Below are 13,759 nucleotides of genomic sequence, written 5' to 3'. Positions count from 1 at the left end.
CTATAGGAGCTGATAAACACCTTCGATTTAATCTATAAGAGCTGATAAACACTTTCGATTTAATCTATAGGAACTGATAAACACTTTAGACTTAATCTATAGGAGCTGATAAACACTTTCGATTTAATCTATAGGAACTGATAAACACTTTCGATTTAATCTGTAAGAGCTGATAAACACTTTAGACTTAATCTATAGGAGATGATAAACACTTTCGATTTAATCTATAGGAGCTGATAAACACTTTAGATTTAATCTATAGGAGCTGATAAACACCTTCGATTTAATCTATAAGAGCTGATAAACACTTTAGACTTAATCTACAGAGGCCGATAAACGCTTTCGATTTAATCTATAGGAGCTGATAAACACTTTAGACTTAATCTATAGGAGATGATAAACACTTTCGATTTAATCTATAGGAGCTGATAAACCCTTTAGATTTAATCTATAGGAGCTGATAAACACTTTAGACTTAATCTATAGGAACTGATAAACACTTTCGATTTAATCTATAAGAGCTAATAAACACTTTAGACTTAATCTATAGGAGCTGATAAACACTTTCGATTTAATCTATAGGAGCTGATAAATACTTTAGACTTAATCTATAGGAGCTGATAAATACTTTAGGCTTAATCTATAGGAGCTGATAAATACTTTAGACTTAATCTACATTGGCTGATTAACACTTGAATGTATATATACAGGAGCTGATAAACAATATAGGGTCAAAAAAAAGGTAGCTGATAGACACTTTAGCTTCAATCTACGGGAGCTGTTAAACATTTATCTGCTCATAGTAATTGTCTGTATATAACCATTCAATTGATAGAAAAACCACCAGTCCAATAAGGATTATTGGTATCAGCTGTTACTATTTTGACGTCATCAGCATCCTGATGACGTAGAAAATCGGGTCATGGCATTCTTAGCTGATATAAATGTCATTTGAATATCGCACGGTTGTATACAATACCACACATGCACAATGGTAAATATTAAATCCTGAAATAGAGTGTTGTTTCGTTTGCATTAAGATTGCTTGAACAGTAAGAAATTAACATATATTACTCTCCATGTCCTAAAGATTATTTTTGTCTCTTTATCAACATCCGGGACTTCTTCATTAGAACCGTCGAGCGGTCTGAGAAGAAACTTTGCCAGTGCATAGATAACCTTTTGTCCGTTCCTGTATCACTAGCATACGGGCCATTGAGGTTTGTACTACTGCAGTCTTTAAACCACCAACCTGCGCGAAACACAACAGCGCAATGCTCCTGGAAGATGTCATTGTCTTGGTCAAAGGTCGAAAACTTATAGCCACTCTGTCTTTCGAACGAATTACCTGCAAATTACGAACCACATGTTGATCATATTAGGAAACAGAAAACATATATGACATTTGCAATTGTGTATCAAATGTATTTACAACATAAAAAACTCTTCCACTTTTAAAATACATAAATCTTTTACTGTACTTTCAGCCTTAAAATACAGAAATCTGTGACTGTACTTACAGCCTTAGAATACAGAAATCTGTGACTGTACTTACAGCCTTAAAATACAGAAATCTGTGACTGTACTTACAGCCTTAAAATACAAAAATCTGTGACTGTACTTACTGCCTTAAAATATAGAACTCTGTGACTGTACTTACAACCTTAAAATACAGAAATCTGTGACTGTACTTACAGCCTTAAAATACAAAAATCTGTGACTGTACTTACTGCCTTAAAATATAGAAATCTGTGACTGTACTTACAACCTTAAAATACAGAAATCTGTGACTGTACTTACAGCCTTAAAATACAGAAATCTGTGACTGTACTTACAGCCTTAAAATACATAAATCTCTGACTGTACTTACAGCCTTAAAATACAGAAATCTGTGACTTTACTTACAGCCTTAAAATACAGAAATCTGTGACTGTACTTACAGCCTTAAAATACAGAAATCTGATAAGGATCATTTCACAGTATTAAAAACAAGAACTAATTTGAATATCCTTCCTGTCTAGACCATAACAAGAGGCCTAATTGGCATTAATTGCTTACCTGTTATGTAACAGCATCATGAGAGGAATAAATGAATGATTGTTTTTCTATCCCAATGAAATCATATATTAAATACAAAATAAACATATGTTTGGTTATTGAAGAAAAACAATGTTTAAACTATCTAATACTTATATTTCTATTCATTTTTTTACAAGATATAAGATTGCATAAAAATAAAGGGTTCGACATTGGGCTGGGCTAATTGAAAGATCTCTTCGATAGCATGGTATGTAATGATATTACATGGTGTTAAGGGGACGCAACTCCTAAATCTAGCATCACACCTCTAGCTTGCTAAACTTGTATTATTCAGATGTTTGTTTATATTGGCTTTATCTGAATTTGAATAAAAGTCTTTTCAGTGATTCTTGAGTTCCCTTCAGGTTCCCCGTACCACAGCAATAAACTGAAACTACCCATAGGGAACTGTTGATTTCGGCATAACTATACTTTTGATAAATAATTTCTGAAAAGAAATCCATAGCATGGGACTTTAAGGGAACTTCATAAAGATGTAATAAGCAAAGCATAATCATCAATAATGATCAAAGGTTAGGCGGTCAGACTAGTTTCGTGAATACGGGCTCTGAATTCCATCGACTCCTGGTCTAGACCGCTTACCTTTTTACACCCAGAACACTAGTGATGATATTATTGCAAAGAATGTACGAGCCTTGGTTGTTTTAACTACCGCGCTAACAGACTGAGCTACCCGGTCAATGGAATCGATTTGACACACCTGTGTTACAGTAGTTACAACCAAAACAAAACTAAAAAGAGGTTACTGTATATACAGAATACCACAGCTTGGTGGGACAGGGATCCTGCAGGAAGTTAAGGGGAGGTAACTATATATAAAAAAAACAGTGCAGTGGGACAGGGATCCATCAGGAAGTTAAGGGGAGGTAATTATATATAAAGAAAAGCACAGTGCAGTGGGACAGGGATCCTGCAGGAAGTTAAGGGGAGGTAACTAAATATAAAAAATCACAGTGCGGTTGGACAGGGATCCTTCAGGAAGTTAAGGGGAGATTACTATATATACATGAAAATGTCATAACAACACAGTTCAATGCTTGATGTATTCATCCTGCTAACATCAGTTTCTGAAAGTCCTGGAATCAGGATAAGAGGGGGTGTCGCCTGGCCAGGACGTGGTCACGTGTAAGTCAATATATTGTCTGATTAAATTAAGCCTACTTACTTGTATTTCCTGTGAATCCATCAACTAGCACCTTGTACTTGTTTACCTCGTCCGCCACCTGAAAACGGGCGTACTCAGCGTATCCCATACTACCATCCCACGCCTCTAATTGTACCAACAGTTTACACTCCTGCTTTGTGAGCTTGTTAATCATCGCATTACCTGTTACAATAAAGGTAGTCCATTTTATTAACTCTAACATTATTACCTGTTACAATAAAGGGAGACCATTGTATTAACTCTAACATCATTACCTGTTAAAATAAAGTGATTCCATTTTATTAACTCCCCTTCTAACATTATTACCTGTTACAATAAAGGGAGACCATTTTATTAACTCGAACATCATTACCTGTTACAATAATGGGAGACCAATATATTAACTCCCCTTCTAACATTTTTACCAGTTACAATGAAGGGAAACCATTTTATTAACTCTAACCTCATTACCTGTTACAATAAAGGGAGACCATTTTATTAACTCCCCTTCTAACATTATTACCTGTTACAATGAAGGGAAACCATTTTATTAACTCTAACCTCATTTCCTGTTACAATAAAGGGAGACCATTTTGTTTACTCGAACATCATAACCTGTTATGATAAAGGGAGACCATTTTATTTACTATGAAATCAATACCTGTTACAAGAAAGGGAGACAATTTTATTAACTCTAATATCTTTACCTGTTAAAATAAAGGCAGACCATTTTATTAACTCTAACATCATTACCTGTTACAATAAAGGGATACCATTTTATAACTCTTACATCATAACCTGTTACAATAAAGGCAGACCATTTTATTAACTCTAACCTCATAACCTGTTACAATAAAGGGAGACCATTATATTAACTCCCCTTCTAACATTTTTACCAGTTACAATGAAGGGAAACTATTTTATTAACTCTAACCTCATTACCTGTTACAATAAAGGGAGACCATTTTATTAACTCCCCGTCTAACATCATTTCCTGTTGCAATAAAGGGAGACCGTTTTATTAACTCCCCTTCTAACATTATTACCTGTTACAATAAAGGGAAACCATTTTATTAACTCTAACCTCATCACCTGTTACAATAAAGGGAGACCATTTTGTTTACTCGAACATCATAACCTGTTATGATAAAGGGAGACCATTTTATTTACTATGAAATCAATACCTGTTACAAGAAAGGGAGACAATTTTATTAACTCTAATATCTTTACCTGTTACAATAAAGGCAGACCATTTTATTAACTCTAACATCATTACCTGTTACAATAAAGGGAGACCATTTTATAACTCTTACATCATAACCTGTTACAATAAAGGCAGACCATTTTATTAACTCTTGCATCATTACCTGTTACAATAAAGGGAGACCATTTTATTAACTCTAACAACATTACCTGTTACATTAAAGGGAGACCATTTTATAACTCTTACATCATTATCTGTTACAATAAACGGAGACCATTTTATAACTCTTACATTATTATCTGTTACAATAAAGGGAGACCATTTTATTAGCTATGACATCATTACCTGTTACAATAAAGGGAGACCATTTTATTAACTCTTACATCATTACCTGTTACAATAAAGGCAGACCATTGTATTAACCCTAACATCATTACCTGTTACAATAAAGGGAGACCATTTTATTAACTCCCCTTCTAACATTATTACCTAATACAATAAAGGGAAACCATTTTATTAACTCTAACTTCATTACCTGTTATAACAAAGGGAGACCATTTTATTAACTATAACAGCATTACCTGTTATAATAAAGGGAGACCATTTTATTAACTGTGATATCATTACCTGTTACAATAAAGGGAGACCATTTTATGAACTCTTATATCATTACCTGTTATAATAAAGGGAGACCATTTTATTAACTCTGACATCATTACCTGATATAAAAAAGGGAGACCATTTTATTAACTCTAAAATCATTACCTGTTATAACAAAGGGAGATCATTTTATTAACTCTAACATCATTACCTGTTATAATAAAGGGAAACAATTTTGTTAACTCTAAAATCATAACCTGTTACAATAATGGTAGACCATTTTTATTAACTCTGACATCATTACCTGTTACAATAAAGGGAGACCATGTTATTAACTCTAACATCATTACCTGTTATAATAAAGGGAGACCATTTTATTAACTCTAACATCATTACCTGTTACATTAAAGGGAAACCAATTTATTAACTCTAACATCATTACCTGTTACAATAAAGAGAGACCATTTTATTAACTCTAACATCATTACCTGTTACAATAAAAGGAGACCATTTTATTAACTCTAACATCATTACCTGTTACAATAAAGGGAGACCATTTTATTAACTATGACATCATTACCTGTTACAATAAAGAGAGACCATTTTATTAACTCCCCTTCTAACATTATTACCTGTTACAATGAAGGGAAACCATTTTATTAACTCTAACCTCATTACCTGTTACAATAAAGGGAGACCATTCTATTAACTCTAACATCATTACTTGTTACAATAAAGGGAGACCATTTTATTAACTATGACATCATTACCTGTTACAATAAAGGGAGACTATTTTATCAGCTCCCCTTCTAACATCATTACCTGTTACAATAAAGGGAGACCATTTTATTAACTCTAACACTTTTACCTGTTATAATAAAGGAAAACCATTTTATTAACTCTAACAGTTTTTATATTTACCTAGCCAGAAGTCGCCCTCCAGGTTCTAAAAGCCGTGTCAGTCCCTCTCAGTTTCTATATTTACCTAACCAGAAGTCGCCCTCCAGGTTCCCGAAGCCTTGTCAATCCCTCTCAGTGTCTATATTTACCTAGCCAGAAGTCGCCCTCCAGGTTCCCGAAGCCTTGTCAGTCCCTCTCAGTGTCTATATTTACCTAGCCAGAAGTCGCCCTCCAGGTTCCCGAAGCCTTGTAAGACCCTCTCAGTGACTATATTTACCTAACCAGAAGTCGCCCTCCAGGTTCCCGAAGCCTGTTTTGTACGAAGTCCAGTTGCGATAGAAGTCCACATCTCCATCTCCTCTGTTCTGTATAACCTGGAGTTTTGTAACAACAGAGAAATACAAATAACGTAATTTCTTCAAATATATATTAAGCTATTTCAACAATTGCACCTATTGTGACAATATCAAATCTGAAAAAAATCAAAACCCTAATATGATGCAGTACTGTGATTATTGGAGTTACTGTTGGGGCTTTGTTATTTCTTTTCCAGTCGAATGGTCGTTTTATTCCTGAATTTCAATGCCAGAAAAGGGGAATAAACCATTGTAATTCAATGGTTCTACAATTTATACATTCTACATGTTTAATTACAAATCTCTCATATGAATTTGCGCGTGGAAATGTTCGCGATAATAACCATATCGTAAATATTTCCTCTTTTTAGAGTACATGCTTTACCCTTCGGTCTAATCATAGAAATAATGTGTAAATATCATGGTTATGACATAACAGTGTGAAATTGAAAGTTAAAGACGACCATTACAAACATAACGTTGATTGTACTTTTAGAATTTGGTAATAGATCCAGTAAACCAAACTGTATTAGTCTGCACCATACAGCTGTGTCGTACTGCTAGGACACATCATACAGGTGTGTCTTACTACTAGGACACATCATACAGCTGTGCCGTACTACTAGGACACATCATACAGCTGTGTCGTACTGCTAGGACACATCATACAGCTGTGTCGTACTGCTAGGACACATCATACAGCTGTGTCGTACTACTAGGACACATCATACAGCTGTGTCGTACTGCTAGGACACATCATACAGCTGTGTCGTACTGCTAGGACACATCATACAGCTGTGTCGTACTGCTAGGACACATCATACAGCTGTGTCGTACTGCTAGGACACATCATACAGCTGTGTCGTACTGCTAGGACACATCATACAGCTGTGTCGTACTGCTAGGACACATCATACAGCTGTGTCGTACTGCTAGGACACATCATACAGCTGTGTCGTACTGCTAGGACACATCATACAGCTGTGTCGTACTGCTAGGACACATCATACAGCTGTGTCGTACTGCTAGGACACATCATACAGCTGTGTCGTACTGCTAGGACACATCATACAGCTGTGTCGTACTGCTAGGACACATCATACAGCTGTGTCGTACTGCTAGGACACATCATACAGCTGTGTCGTACTGCTAGGACACATCATACAGCTGTGTCGTACTGCTAGGACACATCATACAGCTGTGTCGTACTGCTAGGACACATCATACAGCTGTGTCGTACTGCTAGGACACATCATACAGCTGTGTCGTACTGCTAGGACACATCATACAGCTGTGTCGTACTGCTAGGACACATCATACAGCTGTGTCGTACTGCTAGGACACATCATACAGCTGTGTCGTACTGCTAGGACACATCATACAGCTGTGTCGTACTGCTAGGACACATCATACAGCTGTGTCGTACTGCTAGGACACATCATACAGCTGTGTCGTACTGCTAGGACACATCATACAGCTGTGTCGTACTGCTAGGACACATCATACAGCTGTGTCGTACTGCTAGGACACATCATACAGCTGTGTCGTACTGCTAGGACACATCATACAGCTGTGTCGTACTGCTAGGACACATCATACAGCTGTGTCGTACTGCTAGGACACATCATACAGCTGTGTCGTACTGCTAGGACACATCATACAGCTGTGTCGTACTGCTAGGACACATCATACAGCTGTGTCGTACTGCTAGGACACATCATACAGCTGTGTCGTACTGCTAGGACACATCATACAGCTGTGTCGTACTGCTAGGACACATCATACAGCTGTGTCGTACTGCTAGGACACATCATACAGCTGTGTCGTACTGCTAGGACACATCATACAGCTGTGTCGTACTGCTAGGACACATCATACAGCTGTGTCGTACTGCTAGGACACATCATACAGGTGTGTCGTACTGCTAGGACACATCATACAGGTGTGTCGTACTGTTAGGACACATCATACAGCTGTGTAGTACTGCTAGTACACATCGGTGATGTTAGGGGGCCAAAAGTTTGAAATCCAAATTGTCTAAGTTTATGTTGAAACAGGGGGACAGGTGCGTATAATCATTAATTCATTAATTGAAAATGTTAAAGGAGTACTGTTTAATTTCTCATTGAAACATACGGACAGTGTGTATATTATGAACTGTGTCATTACTAAAAAGGGGTAACTGGGCCAATCACGGGTATCACAAACTTCGGGGAATAAAACGTCCACCAACAGAATTGGGCATCTTGTATTTGAAAGATGATTATAACATGCACATTATTTGTCAATTTGCCGTCCAAAAGTAAAACATTTCATGGTTTAATAAGACAATATATTTCTCAATGCACGTCATTCTACAAACGTCACATGATACTTGCATTCCATGGACCCCCCGCAGTCTCCATATCACAGTACAAGTTATAAGTGTCCCCTCCCTGCGTCTCTATATGGTAAACTCCCGATCCGTTCCGAGGGTACACATCTTCACAATCTGAAATATAGTACAAACATTTCAGATATTACTGTTGAACACAAGAAATAAACAGGCATATTCCACACTTAAACATCTTTAAAATCTAAAACCAGATATAAAATACACATTATATTTTATAATTTATTCATAAGTTTCAGGATTAAACGTCACTAAACTAAATAATCACCATGAAGTTTGCAATGGGAATGCGCAAGCCGTGTCACAAACTTATTTTTCAACACATTTATAAGCAATTTTAATTGATAAATATTTGTTCCATATATGTCTGATAAAACATTGTAACCATAACAACTAATTATTGCAACAGTTTATTAAGAATATGCCCCCCCCCCCCCCCCCCCCCATAAAAAGGCCGGGGGGGCAATAGAGATTGGGTATAACTGACTTAAATATAGTAATGTAACTAAGTTCCGTTTAAGCATATCTCCCTGCTTAGATTCCGGATATCATGGAATACATGCATTCCTATCTATATTGATTACATTAAGGGTCTCTATTCAGATGCAGGCGAAACACAAGAGCATTCCTCATCGATCGTTTATACAGTAACCCCCTAAATAGCTGTGTCGCAGATAGGCAGGGGTTGACTGGGTAGCTCAGTTGGTTAGAGTGACGTCATCGTAATCTGACGTCATCACAATCTGTGATCCATGGTTCAAATCCAGGTCTGTCTCCCTCTTGATTGTTATGCCCAGAAACCGGTTGTTGATAGTACTCTTTTCTTTATTTTATATGTAATATTTGTTATAGTCCTGCAAGGTATAGGTTCTTCTAAAGAAATATAAGCGTCAGTGCTAATTCGCTGATCAGTCTAAACGTTGATAAGAATAAACTGACATTTAACTTTCATTCACTTTTTACATTTTTAAAAAAGCGTTCTTTAGGTAATGTGCTCGTGACGTATTACCTTCAGGTTTGTCCCGAATGTCCTTTAAGTATTTACCAACACTTCTATGAGCCTAAATGAGTTTTTATCTTACAATCTCAGATTTCTAGGTGGTAGTAATTTATTCATGTTTGTTGACAGGGTGTCTGACAGCTAGTAACTGTGCAGTACTCAGGATAGAATTGGTGAAGGATGCTCTGTGCGGGAAATAACAGTGATTGTACCAGGTCACTATTACAAACAAAATGAAATGTATCGTTGTAATAACACGAATGTATGGCAAGATTCTGAACAATAAATCGTGTGTGAAGTTCCCGGCGTCAGGCTGATATTTTCATAATAATAATAATCATTCGAGGTTCTATTATACCGCTTTTTCACAAACTAAGTAAGTCGTCTCAAAGCGGTTCACAAATTATCATCCGTGGTTATAGGGCCTTTGCAACCAGCCAATATCTTTCTCAACTCCCTGGGGAGCATACAGCCGGTGCCGCCATTTCGGCGCTCACAGCTATCATTCAACAGTGCCAGCACTGCCTAACCATGTACACATTTACAGCTGAGAAGAATGGGAAAAGCGGAGTAAAGTATCTTGTTCAAAGATACACCACAGTGCAGTCACGTGACTCGAACCGGCAACCCTTCGGTCACGAGCCCCCCTACCAACAGACTATCGTGCCTCATATCAAACGGGTTGTTTCTTAATCGCCACGAATGTTTGGTTCTATAAAACGTAAAAAAAAGAAAATAACTAAATTAAGATATATATATATATATATGCTAATTGTATATATATGTACTGTAAAGTGGTGTATAGTGGCTTATTCTAGCTAGATAGGGCTCTATATTAAATGTTGTATTTTTTTATGCTATCGTTTGAACATAACTTTCTGTATTAAGGCTTTCCTTGATTGAATAGGTTTAACGTCCTCACTGCAGCTAAGGTCATATGAAGATGGGTACATACGGAGACACTACCGAAAAGTAAGAGAAGTAAAGTAAGATAAGGTATAGGTCTCGAGGGTAGCAATTAGGAAGCAGGTCAGTTTTGATCTCTTTACGGTCCTCTATGCAGAGGACACAGAAGGAATCCCCTTTATTCTGCAGTTGATCCCGTATTGGGCGCCTTTAACAACCATTAAGTAAGATACAGCAGATCTATTGTTCACTGAACTGCGAAGGTACTACACTTAATCAATGTCCCTACTTATACACGCCTCATTGTTCAGCATCGTACCATACCTGATTGAGGAGCTGCATTAAATCATTCATGAATAGACTGTTCTAGCTCGGTGAGGTGGGAAAAAAAGTAATGATAAAATGAATTAGTTATAAACATCTACAATCGATATTACTACCTGGGGAATTAGTCAATAACAAATGTGTCTACTGAGAATATATACTTTAGAAGGCGTAATAGATGAGTTAGTGAGATTGGAAATGATACACAGAACTATAGAAACAAAGCGTTTCCGACAGAGCGTTTGTTTGTTTGCGGTTAAACGTCCTCGCAACAGCCAGGGTCACATGAGGACGGATGCCTAGGGAGACACAACAGCCAGGGTCACATGAGGACGGGTGCCTAGGGAGACCCAACAGCCAGGGTCACATGAGGACGGGTGCCTAGGGAGACACAACAGCCAGGGTCACATAAGGTCGGGTGCCTAGGGAGACACAGCAGCCAGGGTCACATGAGGACGGGTGTCTAGGGGGACACAACAGCCAGGGTAATATGAGGACAGGTGCCTAGGGGGACACAACAGCCAGGGTCATATGAGGACGGGTGCCTAGGGAGACACAACAGCCAGGGCCATATGAGTACGGGTGCCTAGGGGGACACAACATCCAGGGCCATATGAGGACGGATGCCTAGGGTGACGCAACAGCCAGGGCCATATGAGGATGGGTGCCTAGGGTGATACAACAGCCAGGGTCATATGAGGACGGATTCCTAGGGGGACACAACAGCCAGGGTCATATGAGGACGGGTGCCTAAGGAGACGCCGCCTGAAACAGAACGTAGATAGAAAAAATGAAGATAGGAGAGACAGGAAATAAAAAAAAGAGTTGTGATTGAGCGGCAGATCAATTTTGGTATCTTCCGTGACCCCTTCATAGAAGATACGGAAGAAACACCCCGATTCTAATTGGGGCCCCACGTTAGTGTTCTTTTATGACACATGCATTGGTTTACCCTACCCCTTTTGTTACCCCCAAAAGTCCTCTTTCGGTCAAACTGTTACCTTAGTTTTTGCACATGTAATACAATAGGACATATTTGAACAAATTAAGGAGGTGAAAATCCGAATATACCCGGGCCCAAAAAAGGGCCTTATATACACTCATCCTTTGATTCTCGTACTTGTATGCCATAATGCTGAAGATGCACTTCAATAGTAAAAGACCATTGGTCCGGTTCTTAAGGTTTCATTTTAAGAAACATTTATCAATTTGGTTTCTTTTCTCGTTAATATATATTATCTTATGATTGTAATACTTACTCAGACTATTCAAGGCCAATGCCAATTACATTTTTTCTTCACAATACATCATTTACATACACAATATGGTCAATTAACAACAGACATGTTAGAAATGTTATACACAACATAATAAAACAGAAAATGTGTAAGATACCAGCTAGTTCATTCATTCAAAGTTTAAGGTGACAGTACGCAAATCAGATCATTGAAAAATCTGAAGGAGGAATTATGTTCATTTATGGTTGTATCAAAGAAAGAATACCGATGGGTGTTCTTACAAACGCAATTAGCACACGGGGATCACTTGAGATATTTATAGAACGCTCTGAAGTCAACAATCAGCGTCTCCATTTTTGTTGAATGTCAGGACCCAAATCGGATCAAGGCTTGAATTTTGCATTATCTTACGCTTCAAATGAATATTTTTTTGTCAGCATATTAACATTTTAGGATGACCTTTAGAATTTATATGACAAAAAGTATTTCTATGTGAAAATTTATTCCTACAGTCCAAAACAGAATGCATAGTCATCGCACGCGCCATTTTCTAAAAACGTGGTCAAAACACTGACATCTGAGTTTAAATAACGTTTTCTTGTGCTATTTGAACTTAAAACCAAATCAGCTGTAGACAAAAAAATGGTGCATGGCTATCTATTCTCAGACTACATCACTGTTATAACTGATTTTTTGACACATTTATTTATTTATAAGTATTTTTGCAAAAGGTGATCCGATTTGGGTACTGATCCGATTTGGGTACTGCCTCCTCATATTATAGGAAATACTATGACAAGCAAATATAAAACAAACAAAATAATAGCAAGACATTGACCTGGTATCACTTACATCACAGTATACAGCGCACGTAAAAGATGTGCAGTGTTAGGTTGCCTTACAAGCGTCAGCTGTATGAATTTCCCTTTAGATCAGCGGTAGAGTATCGAGCTGGAGAGCCAAGGGTCGTGGGTTCGAGCCCCAGCGATGGCACTATCTTTATCACTATTAGATGATTGAATGTTATGACTAGTTTCTATACGTAATTCATGCTAATTATTATTGTGCAATTTACTTCTACTTTTAACCTTTAACTATTCCTCGTCCTACTACATGTAATATGTATATGTAATGTGTTGTATATGGCCATATTGTAAATTGGACAAATGTCTAAATATCTTACCCTGTCTTATTAAAGGACGTATTGTTATTAATAAAAGTGTTTCGACTCCCCAGGTTATGTAGTTTATTGAGAAACATTTGAAATAATTGTAGTCGGGCTTTTCAGCTAAATACAACAATACAATATACTTACCTTGTGCGGTTCTGTAGAAGAACATTGTTGAGATGCTGATGTCTGAACTGCTGCTGTCCTCAAATTTACGATTAAATGTTTTACATCGTCCTTCCGAAGCCGTGTAGGAAAGAGCGACACAATCTTCTGTACATCGTTTAAAACACTCGGCTTGGCTCGTTACCGTGTAACTGTTAGTTTCTGCATCATTGTCAATTATGACACGAAGTTTCCGTTTGTATGTTCGGTTGCTTCCATCTACGTATAGACACGTGATAAACAGTATTAAAACCAGCTTCAT

At 37.4% G+C, this 13,759-nt stretch overlaps 1 protein-coding gene across 1 annotated transcript; it reads right to left on the bottom strand.

The window, feature by feature from the left end:
* Positions 1-1,091: 1,091 nt before the first annotated feature.
* On the bottom strand, positions 1,092-13,759 carry LOC110465477 (angiopoietin-related protein 7-like). Its single transcript, XM_021521313.1, has 5 exons — positions 13,480-13,759; positions 8,683-8,795; positions 6,226-6,322; positions 3,266-3,427; positions 1,092-1,348 (listed from the first exon to the last, which is right to left on the bottom strand). Exons 1-5 carry the CDS (start codon positions 13,757-13,759, stop codon positions 1,092-1,094), a joined length of 909 nt encoding a protein of 302 aa, XP_021376988.1.

The sequence above is a fragment of the Mizuhopecten yessoensis genome, unplaced genomic scaffold, assembly GCF_002113885.1.
Source record: "Mizuhopecten yessoensis strain PY_sf001 unplaced genomic scaffold, ASM211388v2 scaffold11081, whole genome shotgun sequence".
Lineage (NCBI taxonomy): Eukaryota > Metazoa > Mollusca > Bivalvia > Pectinida > Pectinidae > Mizuhopecten > Mizuhopecten yessoensis.
This window is presented reverse-complemented; position numbering and strand designations above follow the sequence as displayed.

Excerpts from the sequence above, each read along its gene's own strand:
- LOC110465477 (XM_021521313.1), bottom strand. The coding sequence starts at position 13,759 with ATGAAGCTGGTTTTAATACTGTTTATCACGTGTCTATACGTAGATGGA. Across the intron at positions 8,796-13,479 it reads CTTCTACAGAACCGCACAAG|ATTGTGAAGATGTGTACCCT; the intron begins GTAAGTATATTG and ends ACTATATTTCAG. Across the intron at positions 3,428-6,225 it reads GGAGGGCGACTTCTGGTTAG|GTAATGCGATGATTAACAAG; the intron begins GTAAATATAGTC and ends TTATTGTAACAG.